The 19,235-nt window shown below is 39.9% G+C and overlaps 1 protein-coding gene across 1 annotated transcript in view; it reads left to right on the top strand.

The window, feature by feature from the left end:
* kndc1 (kinase non-catalytic C-lobe domain containing 1) overlaps nt 1-18,743 on the top strand; it is a 57,810-nt gene extending 39,067 nt beyond the window's left edge. The window contains exons 22-31 of the mRNA XM_080507517.1: nt 1,301-1,411; nt 1,510-1,657; nt 3,286-3,405; nt 4,479-4,685; nt 4,805-4,887; nt 6,841-6,997; nt 11,300-11,422; nt 11,781-11,840; nt 12,246-12,403; nt 15,527-18,743. Coding sequence (XP_080363643.1) covers nt 1,301-1,411; nt 1,510-1,657; nt 3,286-3,405; nt 4,479-4,685; nt 4,805-4,887; nt 6,841-6,997; nt 11,300-11,422; nt 11,781-11,840; nt 12,246-12,403; nt 15,527-15,755 — 1,396 coding nt within the window. The 3' untranslated portion in view covers nt 15,756-18,743. The remainder of the gene's footprint in view (nt 1-1,300; nt 1,412-1,509; nt 1,658-3,285; nt 3,406-4,478; nt 4,686-4,804; nt 4,888-6,840; nt 6,998-11,299; nt 11,423-11,780; nt 11,841-12,245; nt 12,404-15,526) is intronic.
* The last annotated feature ends 492 nt before the right edge of the window (nt 18,744-19,235 follow it).

Raw genomic sequence — 19,235 nt, 5'->3', positions numbered from 1 at the left:
CATTTATCTGATATCAAACGTAAGGTCCATGTACCACTAAGCTCTTTGTCCTCCCTAGTAAGATACACTAGTACAACAACGAGGGCACACCAGTAAACTACTGTACTGCACTAGTAACGCAACTCAGTCCAACTAGTAGGCATGTGTCACTCACTAGTAGCCTCCTAGACTCTACTAGTTATGCTAAAATGCCCACGAGTAGCACTATTAAGGCATTTTTAACCTCACTAGTAGTACTAGTAAGGTTAAAAATGCCTTAATAGTCAAAATGTCCACTAGTAGTACTAGTGGGGTATGTTTTATCTCACTAGTACAACTAGTAGCAGCCAGGATTCCCACAAGTAGTACTAGTGAGATGTTTTTTTTTTTTTTTTTTTTAGTAGTACTAGTGACCAGTGCCTTTTAACACTACTAGTAGGGTCTAGGAAGCTACTCGTGAGTGACACATGCCTACGAGTTGGACCTCGTAGTGTGACTAGTGCAGTACAGTAGTTTTCTAGTGAGGTTTGATTGAATACCAGTCGGCCAAAAGTGGCACTAGCAGTGGAATAACCATCACTAGTATGACACAGTTGTTCTACTAGTGCACCCTAGTTGTTCTACGAGTGTGCAGAATTGTCTTACTAGTGAGGACAAAGAGCTTACTCTTGTTCATGGACCTTAAGTTTGACATCAAGGAGCTCAAACGGCTTTCCATAATACTGCAATTTCCCACTTGTGAGACTCATAAAGTTTTATCTTTTCCTTTCTTTTCTTTACTTTTTAGCACTTCAATACGACATTAAACATTATGTTACAGAAATTGAAGGCACACTGACACAATGCCCCAAGAAAAGAAATCCTCCGAAGAACTTCTGTTCTCAACCAAGTCGGCTAAAGGCCCAGATGTAGGACATTTAAAGAAACCACTTCTCATTGTCGTGCTCAAAGGGTTGCTGTTCAAAGTTTCACTACTATTAACCAGGAGAAAGAGTTATTCAGAAAAATAAATGGCCAATCATGTGATTTCGTATAATGTTCTCACAAGGGATGTGTGAGTGCCACTCTTTTAAAGGACCAGTACAAGCCCGGAAACCCTTCACTATGTAACACGACTCGGTATCTGTAAACTGCAGATATTGAATGTGCTCTCTTGCATACCTGCGGGCTGTATTGGGGATCTGTAACGAGTACGGGTACTCCATGCAGTATCGGGCCAATACTGGAATCTATATCAGTGCATCCCGAGTTCTTTCTTTTCTGTTCAAGGTCTGTTTAGTTTGAAAACTTCTCTTAAGTGTGGTGATTGTTTCCCTCACAGAAATGCTATTTTGGAGGGCTACATCCAGCAGTTTCTCTATACATATCGTTTCTTCTGCACTCCCGAGCAGTTATTGCAGTTCATAATGGAGAAATTCATCAGTGCTGCGAGGTAATGTCAGTTTCAGAGCTCACCACACAACATTTACTGCATTTTACCGCATCCAAATCAAAAATCCTGGTCCTGATTTTGTTTGTCCTCCACTTCAGGGAAGGTCCGGACATGTCCGGAGACAGTGAAAGAATATTCCATCGGAGTTTGGACCTGCTGTACTTCTGGATAACAGATAGTAAACTTGTGGATTTCACACAAAATTCCAGTTTGGTGGATACATTGGAAAACTTTCTGAACACCGAGGTAGGCAGTTCACGAAGTTCCTGTCAATGTGTAGAAATAAGACATTACCTACAGTATGCTGCTGCTTCTCAAACTTGTTATCACCTGATAAAATGTTAATCTCTCCAAATACTGGACCTGAGCATCATAAGGGAACGATGCCATTTGTGGCCCTTTAAGCTCTGCTTGACCAGCCCTCAGGGAGTCACTGGGTAATTCTCAGTCAAATGGAAATTACTGTCATTATTGGCTTTATTGCATCTAAAATTGTCACATTTTCATGTTATTGGTCATTATTACATTATTGGTTTACTTGTTTACTGAACTTGAAATTTCGAAAAAAGGTAATTATGATTTACAGACAAAGATTGGGAAAGAAAAAGTGACACAGCGCAACAATACCTCTTAAAAAATAATTTCATACGTTGCTTTATATCAAGAGATAATTGTTATTGAACAAAACTGAAGTCATATTATGTCTCGGCAATCAAGAGTAGTGTGAAATTGTTCTGTGGCCCTTTGGGGAAATGAGAAAATGCCCGCCGCTGCAGTAGAGGAAACTGCAGTTTAGCTATGAAGATTTCACAAAAGAGACACATTTGCTCCAAATATTTATAAAGCACTTTTGCCAGCTGCAGCACCATTATAAAATACATTAAAGAAGTGAGGTAGAGCAGCTCTGGTGATACAATTCTGATAAGTTATTTTATTAAACTTCATCTTAAAAAAATGACTTTGCTCCACATACTGCCAGGAGGAGCAATAGTACCACAGTTAGATCTATGTGTTTTCAAGAAAACAGAAACACAAACCTCATTTGACACAACTTGTAGTTACTCTTTTCAACAGAATTTCTGGGAAAGTTTCTTTCAGATTACAACTTCAATTGCTTGTGAAATAATGCACAAGCTAAGATATTCATCAAGTGAGGTATTCCCAAAACTGCTCCATGCACTTTAATTTAAATCTGCATTATTTTATCAAGGATCTCGTGGCATTTTTTTGGTTCTGAAGAAACAAAAAAGTATGTTTTTGTTTTTTTTAACTGCATAATTTCAGACAATTGTGAAAAACTGCTGCATTGACTTGTATTGCTACTCAGGGGAAATGTAACTATTGTTTTCTACTGCAGCTTCTGAGAATGACCTGTGTATTCACTTGCTTTGACTATAAGCTGTAGTTAATTCTCTTATGAAAGTGTTTGCAGCATGCAAGAATGTGCAGTTTGTTAGAATAGTGTGTATTTTAGGTCCCGTTTACACGACAACATAAACTATAGGAGTTTTTTGAACACCGTTTGATTTTATATTGAGATTTCTATAATAATTGTTTGATTTTTGTCTAAATATAGACATTTTCATCATGTATACTCTCCGAAAAATCAAAGATAAACTTGAAAATTTAAATTGAAAGATTATTATGGAACTATTTTCTCACTCAAGTGAAGTTGGGTTGTTTGTGGCCCCTGAACTAAAATGTGTTTTGACACCCCTGGTTTAAAGTATGCTCCATATGACCGAATGGTTTAAAATCCTCACTTTCTGAGGTTCAAGTGCCGAATAAAGGGTTAAACAGCTTCAAATGTTCAAGGTCATGTGCCAAATGTTTTTTGTATTCACTAAATGAACAATGACTGATTCTCCTCTGAGGTGATTCCTGTGGACAGCCAAGGCGAGGCTCTTCTGGCTGATCTGCACAGCTCTCCCAGTGGGACTCCCGTACGGCCGTTCAGAGGAAGCCTTCTCAGCTTCGATGAAGAGGATGACACTGTGAGTTTGCGTTCATCTGCTCAGGCTCTATTAAGACGAGACCTCTCTTGTTGATGCCTTGGTTTTTTATGAATAACCACATATTTGCTCCTGAGGAGAGATTACAATGTTCGAACCGATCATTTCAAATTCCTTGTGAAAGGAATCCACATGTATGCTTTTGAATTTCATTTACTTATGTCAGTGATTCCCAACCTTTTCCTTGAGGGACCCACATTTTTCCACGTTTAAACCATGGCAACCTCCAGCACGCCCTGTATAATTACAACAAAAAGTTGAAGGAACCTCATAACACACTATATATGAAATACATTTTCTTTGTCATATTCTGTGATGAGTTTCTCTTCTCTGAGGATAAACTATTTTGGTTCACACACCGTCTCGGGCTGTTTGGTGGACTGGTGCCACTTCAGTCCAGATTTTCACCACAAAAGATACATTCAGCTGTAATTTTGAGCATTACTCCATTATTTATTCTTTTTGACAGATTAATTTTTCTCTTTATCCTGGCGTGCTGCCATTTTTTGTCTCCCACTGCTTTCACTTTTAATGTGAATTCTCAAACCGAGTAAACTTGTGACCTAAATGGATTAGACACAGACTGTGCCATTTTTGAGACATGGAAAAATATTATACCACCGAAGTAAGGGGTGTCAAAAACAATTTAGTTCAGAGACTACATTGAGCCTGATTCCATCTTGGGTGGGCTGTACTTGTAAAATAGTGCCATAATAACCTTTAATCAAGTGTTTCATGATTGTGGTGAGTATAGGTTATGGAATTCTCTATATTTCCACAAAAACAAACAATTACACCCCAAAACAATTACTACAATCTCACCATAAAGCTAATTTTAATGAAACCCTCTGATACAGTACTGATATAGTGAAATGTAAAAAAAAAAAAAAAAAAAACCTTCTCCTATAGCTGTTTTATTATGCATGTTTTCACAAACTCAGATAGCGAGCTTTCATGACAGCATCACCGATTTCGCAACTCGAGTCTCAGTGTTGTATTGTGTCTGATACTCTCAAGAAATTAATTTAAAAAATACTCAATGTTGTCTATTTCAGTGGACAATCTCTCACGTGGCGGAGTCCTCTGCGTCTGTGCCCAAAGAAAAGGCCTTCTCCATCGCTGCGGCACTACCTAAGCCCTACTATGGCTCCCCCATGAATGACTTGTCCGGCATCAGCCTGCAAAATGAAGAGCGAATCCCATTCAGCCAGAACGAGCACAGCACACAGTGCATAGCCCAGCAGCTCACCCTCCTGCAGCAGGTACCGCCAACTCTCCATCCACTGATTGTTGTTGTCTGTTTCAACCACCAGAGGGCGACGGGTCTTTATAAATGCAGAGCAACATGCTGGTTTATCAACTCCAGACTGTTTTCATCTAGGAAATATTCCAAGGATGCCATCCGGTTCATTTCCTCAACTCCAGGACTCAGGGAGTCCGAGACAAAGTCCTGACGGCAAACAAGTGAGTATAAGGTTGCAGTCTTAATTTCTTCTCAAGGTGCAGACAATGGGTGAAAACACAACTGAGAAAACTCAAATTCTCCATCATTCCAATTCAAAATCCTCCAAATCTTATTCCACTTGTGTCTAACCAGGAGATGCAGAAACATTTTTTTTTTATTTCTGGCGGATTTACTGCATCAACATGTATCATCACTGTCTGTGATCGCTGTGGGTGTGAGTTCTACTACAGCTAACACCTTTTCCAGGCTTCCACGCCCATTTATTCATTTTTTACAGAAAAACACCAATATTGATTATGATTTGATAAGTTCTGATTCATATTGAGACCAATGAAAAGCATCAGGAGCAGGCTCGGGCATTGAAGGTAATGTCAGCAGTTCGCTGGATTCTACGACTTTATCTATAAACAAATCCTTGTCACGTGGATTAACGTGAAAGTATCCTCACAAACTGAAAATATTAAAAGTACCCCGAGAAACTACTGTTGCATGATAAGCGTGATCTGTTGGTAGGTTATACTGTTAGAGAATGACATCAATATAAATGAGTGCATTGAAATGTAAATAAAAAAAACATAAAATCCCTGTACAATGTTTCTTCCGACAGGCCAGTGATATTAAAGTTTAATCATGCTTTTGAGAAATTAATAAAGTTTTGATCCATTTACATTTAGAGTAAACCGTTACTCTTAAATACATCTTCCATGTAAGCCCAGGGGGGAAATCCAAACTCCACACAAAGGAGGGGGGTGGGGGTGGTGGGGGGGTACATGCCCTCGTTTGCAATGGTTTCGTTAAATAAAAATATTCTCACACCTCATTTATATTCAGGGTTTTCCATAGCGTATTGTAAGTCCGGCAGGCCCAAACGTCCTCCTGCTGGACCTCAAAACATGTGGGACTTGTATTGTAATGTACTTTTTAACCGGAATGAGATGATGGAACCTTTAATCCTCTCTGCAGTGCAAAGTTTCCTCAAGGGGGCAAAACTATTTTCCTTTTTCTCCCACACTCTCATTTGAAACAGTGGTTTCTGGAAAAATACAGGGAAACCGGACTAAGAACAAAAAAAAAAAAAAAATGATCACAATATCATTTAAAATAAAAAATTTTGTCATATGTTGACTTACATTTCAAATGATTCAAGCATTTCAAAAATGTTCAAGCTGTTATAAGTATGGCTCAAAGTTAGAGAAACAAAATGCATTTTTTTGTAAATTATCGTCCATACATTTTAGAGATTGTATTTTCTATGATTTGTAAGTTTATAAAAGGTTCATATTTTTTGAATTAATCAATTAATTTGTAATAATTCTAAAATATGGAGTTTGCAGAAGAAATTTACACCTGTAACAGACGTAAACTTGATACCTTAAAATTCGATCTTGGCTTTAACTCTGTGAAACTTGAAAATGATTGTTTTTGGTTTTGTTTTATTCACATTTGGAATGATTTCTATTTGAAGTGTGTGTGTGTGTGTGTGTGTGTGTGGGGGGGGGGGGGGGGGGGGGCGGCGTATGTATTCTTCTTTAGACACTTTCTGAAGACATGTGGAGAGACTTAAAAATTTGGTAAAGTAAAATATAATATTGAATAAAATGAAAACAAGGTCCAAAATGTCAAAACTCGACTCAAAATAAGATGGTCTGCGCTGTTATTATTGTTTGTGACTGTTGTTGCATGGTGTATAAGTCACTATTATAGAAAATAATAATAAACATTATAGTTTCTTATGACTGTGACGAAGCGAAAAATGAAAAATATAGAATAGAACAAAAACTGGAAAAAAAAAACAAAATGACTGCATTCATTTATGTTTACTAACTGTATTATTAGTTTGACATTTCTCTAAACTCTTAATGATGAAACTCACTCACACATTTTGCCTCGACACTTGCACTCAATCGTTTCGTGATTTCAGAGGAAGTTTCTGTTTCTCTCTGTGCTGGCAGGAATGTGTCACAACAGATCCCGCCAGCAGATGGCAGCAGTGTGCTGGTGAACGAGGGGACACCATCGGATGGGGGGTCGCTTCACAAGCTGCTCACTTATGCTGACAATGTGGCAAACTGGATCTCTGCTGAAATCGTCATCTGTGACTCGGTCAAGGTGAGAAGAGACATCGCTCATGAAAGCCGGCAGTCGCAGCGTGAGCGGTCGGTCACAGGGTCTGTCCATATGTGTGCTCCGTTTCTTCTCTGGTTTTAAAGTGGAATGGAACAATGTTTCCATTCGCCATCTCCAATGTTTTAATTCTTGCTTTTTAACATTTTATTCAGGGATTTATCTTAATTTGCGGCTTCCCTTCAGCAGCTTGAATTCAAGTGGATTTATTGAAGACAATTTTACAATCTTCTTACCTGTACGTGTCAGTCAGCTTCATTCAGACTCAACAAGAACAAAGAAATCCGTTCTCTCCACTGGACTGAGCAGAACTTTGTTTCTTTCCTGGTGTCCAACAACTATTGTGCCCGTGGTCAGGAATTTGAAGCAGGTGTGGTTCATACATAAGAGTGAATATACTGTATACATTCACTCATTTCAGTCAGACCTAACTTAATTTTTGTTCCTGCCACCTTGAGAAAACAAACAGCCAAACAACTACTTCCAGCTGTAGGCAGCTTTAGTTTAAGCTTCATTACAATAGAGCAATACCTAAAAACAGGATGGCTGGCTGTTTATACAACATTTCAAGTTAAAACAAATCTTTTTTTTTCTTTGTATTTTAGAAAACTTTCACATTTACACATGGCTATGGCAGAAGCACAGAAAAGTTGTCATATTAGGCCTTTAATGGCACTCCAGGCCAAGAAGTCCTGCTGGGTTCTGCTGCCCGAGTGACGATCTGCTGTTATTGTCCATCCACTCGCACAATGCAGAGGACTACTTCCCTGGTGCGCTTGTACATTAGCAGCGTTTCCACCGTCAACAAGGCGATAAAGCCACAGAATTGCTCGAAAGTCTGGTGTAGCAGGTCTAAATGCAAAGTTCGCTGTATCTCTTCAATACACTGCACTCTAAACATTTGATTTTCTTACAAAAAGTGTGCTAAAATGAAGATTCATGCAAATAGATAACACGTTTACAGGTGATCTACTAAATAACATGTGCATAAAGGAGTATTTATTAGGTTTCTGTGTGCTTTTGACCATTTATGACAAAAACCTGCTGGTCGCTGCAACATTTCGAAGTTTGTTGGTTTGTGTTTATCATCGTGATTGCGTGGAGCACTAGGCTTCTACATACACATGACCATGGAGCTGGACCTAGAAGATGACCTGTCATAAAGTCAAAAGTTTGAAATATGACACAGAAAAGGTCTAAAGGTAAATTCTGCAAGTAAAAGTGGTGGAGAGCCAGTTGAAGAAATGCTGAATAACTGCAGGTGAGTTACACCTCCCATTCAAACATGTTACAAACAGAGCCTTTTCAAGCGTTGTTGATCACTTTGCATGTGGTACAATAATCTGCTAGCATGAACTCCTCACATATGTTCTGCAATCTGGACAAAGGGTCTAGTATTGTATAGTCGTGAAGGCAAATGTTTGACGTGATCATCAAAGCGTCCAGTTCGTACATATCACATTTGTGCCCTTTTATGCGCACAAACCTTTCAGTGCAGAGGTGTCAAACATAAGGCATATGGGCTAAAATGGTCTGCATGATGCTTTAATCCAGTGCACCAAAAAAAAAACACAGATTTTTTTTTTTTTGCATTTTTTTTTTAAACAGAATATTGAACACTGACACCAAAACTAACTTTAGCCTCAAAGCTATCATGCTATTATTGAACATTTCTTAATATGTTAATATGTGAATTACTATTAATATTTGTTTCCATTTGTATCTTTCCTTTTTATCATATTATTTCATTTACATCTCTTTATCCTTCCTATTTTAACTCAGAGCATACTACCATAATATTGTTGTACTAGTGTCTTCAGTTATACAATGGTAAGAAAGGTTTTGAATCGTGAATGGTAAACGCTGCAAAGTGTCTTTTTTTGTTTTTCTTTTGATGCAAAATGATGCAAAAGTCTCTAAATATAGGATTATTATCATTATTATTTTTAGTTGGTTTTTTTTTGGTTTTTTTCATCTCACTGCATTTTATACCAAGAGGTACTGTTCAAATTTGCTTTATGTTGAGACTTTAATAATTTTCTCTGCCAAGTATTGTTTTTTGGGGGGAAAAGTTGCTATAATGTTACTATTTACATTCCGGCCCACTCGAGTTGACATTGGGCTGAACTAACTGAACTGTTTGACACCAATGTTTTAGTGGGTCAGGCCCAAAGCTGTCAAAGACATGACAGCCTCTCATGCTTCTTTCTATTTACCTTGGTGTTTGGGAGAGAACAGCATAGATCCCTCCAGGAAAGCTGCACAGGAGCTTGCAAGTTCTCATTATAGATTAAAACATCATAACACGTTTCGCCATGTTTTTTTATTCGCCAATGCTAAATTAAAGTGTAATTATCTTTATTCCTGTGTGCGTTCTTCTAATAGCTCACAGTGGGAGGAGTGGGTGTATGAGACTAATATAGTAGCAAAATTACTTGTGCTTGCTTCTCCAGATTCATATTTATGTATGAGCAATGATATGAGTAATGACATTTGTTACTGTGTACTTAGATTTCTATGTGCATCTTGAAATGTGTGCATGTAGAAATAGATTTCTGTGTGTGCTGAGATTTAATGGATGTTATATCGTCACCTCCACCTGCAGATTTATCATCCACTTTAATGTTTTTGCTTTCGTTTAAGACTCACAGGCTCACCTTTGTCAAGCCAAGTTTCATACAGGTCCTTCAATACTATGTACAGAAACAGAGCCTTAATACAGTGCCACATATTAATAAGAAAAGTGAGCATGCGAGTCGATACTGAGGCCAAACACAGCCATCACTATAGAGGTCTGCAACCTTTATGACCAATATATTATCAATCAATCAACTTTATTTGTAGAGCACTTTTTTATTACAATAGATAATTAAAAAAAAACCAAATGAATACACACACGCCTAGTGGTATGAAGACAGGGCAAGGCACTGAAGAGTAAGGAGAGGAAAGGGCCATATTTGGGGGCTGTCCACGCTGGGGGTGGCACAGCTTCTAACCACAGGGGGCACTGCCTCACAGATCCCCCCAGCCCGGGCAGACCGGCGAATCCCACATCAAAGGTAGGGGACCAGTGAGGTGCCCGGGGCAGGGAAACCCATGGGACCGCCCACCTAGTGGGGAACCCGACCACCACCAGTGTAGCGACCTCTGAGAGGCACCACTGGAGATAAAAAAATTCTGTTAACAACCTAATAAAAGTAGATAAAAGATAATAAAGTAGATAAATAGATCATATGCATATCTGCATGTAAACATATACATATAAATAAAAGTCAGTTAAAAGCCTCATTAAAAAGGTGAGTTTTTAACTGTTTTTTTAAAAACCTCAAAGGACTCCGGCAGGTTCCCTGGCAGGCTGTTCCACAAATGGGGGCCCGTAGGAGCTGAACGCAGCCTCCCCGTGGGTCTTGCTTCTGGTTTGAGTCACAATTAAAAGGCCGGCGCCGGAGGACCTCAGTGCCCGTGAGGGTCGATACGTCAAAAGTAGGTCAGATAAATAGGAGGGTGCAAAGCCATTAAGACCCTTAAAAACAAATAAAAGAACCTTAAAATTGATCCTGATGCGAACGGGGAGCCAATGCAGCGATTTTAAAATGGGCCTGATGTGGGCCCGCCGTCTGGTCCTATATAGCCTATATATATTTGTTCCTAAGCTTTATAGTCTTTAGAAAATGCATAAACTTTCGATTTTTTTTAAGCTCTTTTCACAGGTTTTGTCATTTCTTGTGATTTTAGCGATTTTCTTTTTGTTATTGCGCCTTTGGTTAGAGCCCTTTTTAGCCAAGAGTTAAGAATCCTTTTAAAAATAACTTTATGTAAATTGAATGGAGATAAGATCAAATGTTTATTGATGTCAAATTTAGTGAAAGCTTCAGAGAGCCGCTCCAGAAGGGCCACATGTGGCCCTGGAACCGCAGGTTTTAGATCCATGCTATAGCAGAAGAGCAGTAAAATCCATATGTAAAAAGAGCATACTAAGACATTTACGCATCCATGCAGACACAAAACAAATTGTCTCTCTCAAATGTAGAAGTACACTTAACTCAAGTCATGTTGCTGCTCCATTAAAGTCATACCTGCCCCACTGGCTCCAAATGGTTTTGGGGGAAAAGTGGATGAGTTGTGAGAATGTAAAACAAAATGTCCACAGTAGACTTTAGCTTTGAGTCGGATTTGTTTTTCTACCGTACAAGCTTCATTATGTAGTCAACCAGAGTGTAGCACTGTGGTTGACTTTAGCATTTTGCTGTGTTATGCATTTTTTTCCCAACCCCACTTTTCTTGCAGACACAAGTTGCTTTGCTGACCAAGTATCTCTGGATTGGAAAGCATTGCTACGAGCTGAGGAACTTCGCCACAGCCATGCAGGTCCTCGGAGGACTGGAGAACGTGATTGTCAGGCAATTACCAGTGAGGCCCACATCTAATAAATTCCTCCTTATGTATATTTGGAAGTTTGCGTAATAAGTCTCCTGCCCCCCTCGAGCCGAATGTTTTCTGGGAGTGTGACGGAGCTCCGATGGCATTTAATCAGTTTCTCAAATGAGAAATTAATGCATTCAAATGAGATGTGGTGAGTGTGAACACGGCGAGGGAGGATGTGTCCCACCAAAAGGACTAATTAAAAAAGAAATCACAATTAAAAGACACCAGTGTTCAGGAAATTGAGATTTCCATATTTTCATCTGAAGGCAGGTTTATAGTGGTTGAACCAGGATAATTTGCCTTCATTTCAGTGACACCGAATAAAAACCACTTTTGCCAACAGGCTTGGAAACATCTGCCTTCCAAGGTGTGTGAGATCCTCGAGGAGCTACGAGCCGTGCAGGTGTGTGTGTGCATGTGTGTGTCTGTTTGGGAAGCTGCACACGAATGGTGTTTGTATCTGAAGGCATGGATGGCCACATATTGTGAAACTCAGCTGCAGGGCAAACGAATCAATAGAAAAACAGCTCGAAGCAACATGGGCGAGTTGCTGCGAGCTTACAGCTGGCTCTCCTCTTGAAAGTCAACCTTAAAAGAACCTGACGCATCGAACACCACGCATCGCATCAACTTTCCCGCGAGCTGGAATCAGACACGTAGCTTGCTCTGCTGACTTTGAAACGTAAAGAGGTGGCTTTTCTTCACACCAGATGTGCTTAGAACTGTGTCGTGCGTCTTCGGATTAATTGGAAGTTGTTTTTAATCTTTCATGCCTGTAAGAACTTGTTTGTGCACGCTCCCTTCGCAGGTTTTTCTGAAGAGCGACGACTTGTGTCTGGTGGGGGGAGAAAACGCTAAGAAAAGGCCCACCCTGCCTGCAGCGCACATACTGGCCATGCATGTCCAGCAGCTGGAGATCGGGGCATTCACGCTCACCACCGGGGCATACAAGTGGACCAAACTCAGGTACGCTTCAGTCACCAGTACCAACGGCCTCATGTCTTTTTGCAATATACGGTAATAGTTTTTATTCAATTGCGTAAAATAATCAACATAACATGTCTGTATCATCATCAGACTATATAAAGGAGTTAGAAGTCCTCCACTTAAACTCATAACTCATCTGGCGTCTTTCAAGTGTGAAATCACTTGTGCCGATGTTCTCATTAACCTGTTGCCTTTATTAATAACGGAAAGAGACACTAGGAGGGGGAAAAAAGTTAAAGTTTTGAGAAAAGCCTGAGTTTATTTACCTATGGCTAACAATGTGCTACACAGAACTGATCATTAGATATTGAGTTACAACTTTCTATTCTTAAAAATTAATAAATTCAGGCACTTGGTTTCTTCACGTCATCACATGTTTCCCACACTGAAAAAACTTTGGACATCTCATAAAGTGTCAATGAAGCCTGAATTTTGAAGTCTTAGCAAACATGAATCTTGCAAATAGAGGCTGTCAATTAAATTTTTTTTTTTCAGATGAGCAATCTGTTTCTTACTTGTTGGGATTCAAAATATTGCTGTTTCACAAACTTCTTTCACATTCTTCTCCAAATCTCTGTACTTGACAGCAACACATTTGTTAATTCTGACTGACCGAAAGCAGAGTGAAGCAATAACCTGGAGTCGGAACTTTAAAGGTCACAAAAGCAGAGTTATGAGAACTGACAAGGTTCCACATTGTCCTTGTGTACTAAAAGGATGACACCCATGATCAGTGTTAATACTGTAGAAAAGTCCATCCATCCGTCTTCTCAACAGATTTATCCATTTTGGTATTTTGAATCCCATCCCGTCTTACAAAGGGAGCATACATCATGGACAGGCAGTTGGCCCATCATAGTTTAAACACAGCACATATAACCACTCACATTGACGCCAACATTCAATTGCGAGGCACCGACTTCTCCATACATTTTAGTACAGTGGAAGGAAACCAAAGAAAGTCCAGCGTATCCTGTGTAAGTCAGGTTGTCTTTTGTTTGTGCGGTTCCAGATGTTGAACTGCCCTTGAGCAACCATAAATGGCTCCCTGTGGAGGTTAAATTCTTTGCCTGCCAACTTAAAAAGCACTATATGAGCCAAGCCACAGGAATAATGTTACTTTTCTACACCTGTTCTACCTCATATCATAATGCTGAAGGACTGTCTATTTGGAAGGCATCGCTACTCGGTGTCACTGAACTATAACATTGTTTTCAAAACTTTCCAGCAACAAACACCACTGTTCACAAACCATATTACGGTGCTCTATCCATCCACTGGGATGTGTTTGAGGTACAGTGTTTTGTTCAATGACACTTTAACCGTGATGATTGCAAATTAAGCCTATGGCCTTCTGCTCGAAAGACAGTCTACCAACCGTTCCAATGACACCCCCCCCCCCCCCCCCCCCCAGCATGTTATTAAAGTGAAAAGGAGAAAGAAAGTTGAAAATCAGTCAAAGTAAGTGCTGCATTTGGAATATGCTGTGATTATATCTTTCCATCATTAAAAGGAGAACTAAGGCAGTTGCATAGCTCCCTTTTCTCTTTCAAGCCATCAGATGCCTTTGACATGAAAAGAAAATCAGCAACTGTTATTTTCTATCAAGGTACACCGACGCTTTTTTTGAGTGCAGTTTGATGGCTTTGACGAGAGCAATGCAAGTTCACAGTTGTTATTTCTGTCAATCTACCAAATAATAAAATAATCTCAGAAGTTCTCAAAAGTAAAGATCTATGAAATGTATCCATTGAAAGTGCACTTGGTATCATCCATCCATCCATCCATCCATTCAAGAGCAGTACACCGTCAGGTACTTGGCTTGTTTGCCCTTGTAAAAATGAAAACTATAAATGTTCAAGCAATTTTATTTATTTAGGTTCAAGTGCTGGACAGTGACTGTCTCAAATATTCCAGAATGTTCACTCTGGCAGTATGTGAATTGGTTCAAGAAGGTCATACCTATCACATTGATGGAGGCTGTATGAGTACTTCGTCTCCGTGTCAACAGAGGAAAACAACCTGCTACTGCACATGCATACTGCAGCCATAGTAAATAGTTGTTCTACTTGTATGCGAGTGGATGGACATTTGCACCAGTGTCATGACTCCCAGTCCACATTCTTCTTAGACTTGGTAGTTTTATAGTTGAGTCGCCCAGAAGTACAACCCAACTTTGTCGTCTGTCCATACAAATGTTTTTATACTCCCATTGTTAATATATATTGCTTGCACGTGTGTGGTTTCATGGCAACACAAAAATTCTGTGTTTTCACTGGAAGCGTTGCCTTAGTGTAAAATATCAAGAAGTAACTCAAGTCGTCGAGCTGCAAGTCTTCACTCACGCTTCATATTATGGTCCCAGCTCTGATAGCGGTGTCTCTGCTGAGCCGTAAAGCATACATTACCCTCCGCTTCATGATTTAAAAACTTTGGGGGGGGGGACAGCGTTGAATCTCATTTCCCTCATGATTACAGCCATGATTTTGCTGCATGCTGGGATTTCAGACTGTTAAAGGAGTAACGATGGCTAAACATGCGTGCAGGCAGTGAAATTATCCCGATGCATAGCATGAAATACAAGCAGTTAGTGTCATTAAGCGAAAATGAGCTTGCTGCCTTCATCCTGTGCATTCGTCTGTGACAAAGTCGGCCAACTCCCCAAGAGGACGCCTTTTTCTGTGTCCTTCTCCTTCAGTCCAATATGGCTGACCAGATGCTGAGGTCACAACAAGTGGCGGTTGGATGGTAATGGCACAGCTGTTGAATTTGAGTCGGCGACAGGGGTGCCAGCATTGCTCCAGATGGCGCCTGTGGGACGGGGCTTGATTGGAAGAGAGGTTTCAGGCCAGATGCTGAGAGGTGACTGGCTGTAGCCAGATGCTGAGTTCAGGACATCTAACAGAGAAAGCAGAGACACAGCTGGTTATCATGGACCCTGGGTTCTCCCAGCTCTCTCCAAATTAGGTCACAGATAAAACTGAAGAGGAAAAAAGCTATTAAATGCACCAAAATATGGATTTTCTACTCATTTCCTCTATGTTCTGTGTCCTTTTTTTTCTTCTTCTCTGTCCATCCTCATTCATGGGGCATTGCCTCCAGGAGCATAGCTAAGGTTGTGAGTCAAGTCCATGCCTTCCAAGAGGCCGCGTACCCCTACATCCCTGACCAGGGGCTGCAGGCCTACCTCCGCTGCCGCATCACTCGGCTCGCCGCCTCTGACATCCACCTCTTGGCCGCTGGCAACGACGCCAACTTCCTGCAGTCGAGCGAGCGCCAGGCGAAGAGGATCCAGGACACGCTGAGGAGGGTCAAGGCCACCTTCCAGTGAGACCTGCCTCGGTCACACCTCTTAGCCCAGAGTTTGACAGCGCCACCACCAGGTCAACACCTCATGTCACAGCTCAGGCTGCACCTCTGTGCACTAACCACCGCTGGCAGGAGGCCTGCTGGACTGGAAATCTCTCTAACTGTTTATAAGTTCATCATTTGTAAAAAAAAAAAAAAAAAAAAAAAAAAATACACCAGTAATATTGTTTTTCCTTGTATTATTATGTTATTATAAAAGCTTTTCCTGCTGATTCTACAGCTTTTGAATTTTGACAATATCGATTTTTCTTACATAATGACAAGTGGATGTTATGACTGGGATGATTGTTTCTCAGTTTGGACTGACTTTCCTTGACACGGTTTATGAAAGTGGCTTGTATATTTAGCTGCTGAGGACTACATAAATCAATACACGTGGACTGAACATGGCAGGGCAGTGTGGTATGTGATCATTATTAAGGCAGCATTCATTTTAAGGACCAGGAACCATTAGTTGAAAATACAACCTCAGAATCAAGTCATGACTCCTTTTGAGCAGAATGTGTACTGCTCAAATAAAAAATAACAATAAAAAAAATAAAAAAATTGCTTTTGTTTGGGATAAAACACAACACCGACTTTGAAGGGGAATCTTACTGCTGTTCATTTCATTTTTACTAAAATACTTCAAAAATGTAAAACAAAAATTCACTGAATATGTACAAATGAATACAATGTTTTATATTTTCTGAACTCTGGCTTTCGATGCAACATCCAAACAATCCAAAAAGTCCAACTTATTGACCTATTTTTTTAAATAATATATATACACTGATGCACAACACTATATTTTTGGAGTGTCCGTTGGTGCTGTTGGTTCAGTTTTAGGATGCAAACACAATAATTTGCAATGAATTAAATCGGATCACTTCACTATTTTTTGCGCTGTCACTGTTGAACTGCCACTATTGGCACTAAGCATAGTAACATTTCATAGTAGAGCTTGCACAAAACTTCACTCAACAACAAAGAAAAAGTTTAAAATATAAAGATTATAATTGTATAATTTTACTGGTCCAGTCCACTCAAAACTAAATTAGGCTGTTTGTGGCCCCTGAATGTTTTGACACGCCTGATTGAGACAGTTTGCAAGCTTCAATTACAAAATCCAAGTATCTTAGTGCAATATCTACTTATGCAGGACACATTTTCAAAAGTTGCTAATTGTTCTTTGTTCCTGCACATTTGGAAAGTGCTATCATCTCAGTACTGACAAGTGTCGCTGCCATTCTGCGTCATTTAGACTTTAGCTCCTTTGCTGAAAATGCAGGTCAAGCATGTAATTTCTAAAAGGATTTCATACTGTGACACAGAAATAAAGACACAATTTGAATGAAACTACCATAATGCAGTCATACAGTTTTACCATATAAGTGATGGACAGAGATCATCTTCTGATGAACTGTGAACATGGAGGGGGTTCACTTTGAGCAGTTTTGTTTTAAAGAGATTCAATGAAACATTGGAAAGAAGATTATAATGTCAAAACTGACCAAAACACCAGAAATGCTCAAGTCCTCCATGTCATCGAGGAAGAAAATAGAAAAACCGTCAGCACACAGCTGTGGACGTTTTAAAATATAATGGGTGAAGTGCATATGGCAAGTAGTCATCCAATGAGGTATGTTCATCCCTGTAAACGCCACGGTACAAGGACAACTTGTCACCAGACGGCACCATCAGCGGACAACTTGTCCATGGATGAGATTTCAAAATTATTTGGAGATATTAGTCCTGAGCTAGATGTCAAAAGTTGTCTATGTTAAATCCTGCAGGGGTTTTGTTTTTTTTTAAACCAGTGTTTAAAGTTGATACTATTTTTACGAGCATAATGATATTGTTGTGTTGTGTCTGAGACACATGTAAGCTGCTGGTCCAATAGGAGAGTGCAAAACACCCAAGATGGTGGCGACCAAAATAGATCTTACGGCAGTTCAGAGGAGGAAAACATGACAAAAACCTTTAATGAGTCATCAAAAATATGCTATATGGCACTGATATCAATAATTCAATAATGCTGAAAAAAAATTGTCGTGGACGAGCTGTCCGGAATCGTGTCAACGAGTTGTCCGGGTTTGCAGTTTTGTTGACGAGTTGTCCGTGGACAAGTTAAAACGCCACACACAACAATTTCTGGACTTTTAGAAATGATGACCCCATGAGACAAGACTTTTTAGGGTGTTAAAAGAATTACCAACTGGGTTTGAAAGGTCCAAAAGCACCAAGTTCCTATACTTATGGAATATTCCTTTGGTCAAAATGTGGATACAATTTAGAAATATAGTTCGTTTGGGAATTAATTTCACCGTCAGACCACTTTGTACCAATTGTGCTTCTATGCAGCAGGTTAAAATCACAACTCTTTTAGAATCAGAATAATTTGATGTTGTTGAGATGAGTTTGACTGCATCCTTTCGCCTCTATCTAATTTGGGGTTGTTGCCAGATAACCTACAAATACACATTCACACCCCACACAGAAAGCTCCTCAAACCCCGAATCAAACTGGTGTCACTATGAGAGTCCTCACCACTAACCACCATGTGGCTCCGACTCACTAGATTGCTTTCTATTCCGTGTTCCATCGATTGCATATTTCCCTCTAATCGACAACACGCAGTTTTAGTGATCCAGAGAAGTGTGTGACCAGGCTGACAAATTAAGATCCAATAATAATTCCATTACAACAATCCAGCGTGGGATAATTGCGTTTTATTTTCAATTGTGTTTGGTGAAGGGCAAAAAACAAGCTAACTGTCAAGACGAAACATTGCCATTACAGAGCAAATGATAGGACATAATGAGGTGTTGGTGTGGAGAGCAGTGTTCAGTCTATTTTTCTATTTTACTACCCTCTCCCTCCCTCTTTCCTTCTCTCTCTGCTCCTCTGCCTTGAGACTCAGCGTGGAGATGTAAAGCGACGTGCTATGAAAATCTGCTTAATTTAGCCAAATAAATGAGATTTCGTTAGCTGCTCCGTGCAAAAGTGTATTATTGTGCGACAATGTCCATGATGGCGTGGATGCATGGCAGGTTTAGAGTCCTGCCTCACTGAGCAGCTGGGGGAGGATGGAGGATGGAGCTGAAAGCTCGGCCTGACCTCTACCTGCACCATGGCTTATAATGACGCATATTGACCTTTATCAGAATTATCTTGGCACAGAATAAGGAACCCAAGAACTGTTAGCATCGTGGTGGATAAATGTGCCTGTTCCTGTGATTTCTCTCATGCGTTTTGATGAACTTTGCTGTCACCAGTTGGCCTCAACTGCATGGTTTTGAATTGTGAGAGTAAAGTGCAGAAATGTCTCAGGAATGACTCTTCCTCCTGAGACACAGCCATTCATTTGTGTCCACTGTGGAGGATTTCAATCTGCGCTCTCTAAGACTACATTCACACTGCAGGCAAATGTGACCAAATTCCAATTTTTTGCTCACAATTG

This window comes from Blennius ocellaris, assembly GCF_963422515.1.
Source record: "Blennius ocellaris genome assembly, chromosome: 13".
Lineage (NCBI taxonomy): Eukaryota > Metazoa > Chordata > Actinopteri > Blenniiformes > Blenniidae > Blennius > Blennius ocellaris.
The sequence above is the reverse complement of the archived record's forward strand: the minus strand, read 5'-3'. Positions and strand labels throughout refer to the sequence as shown.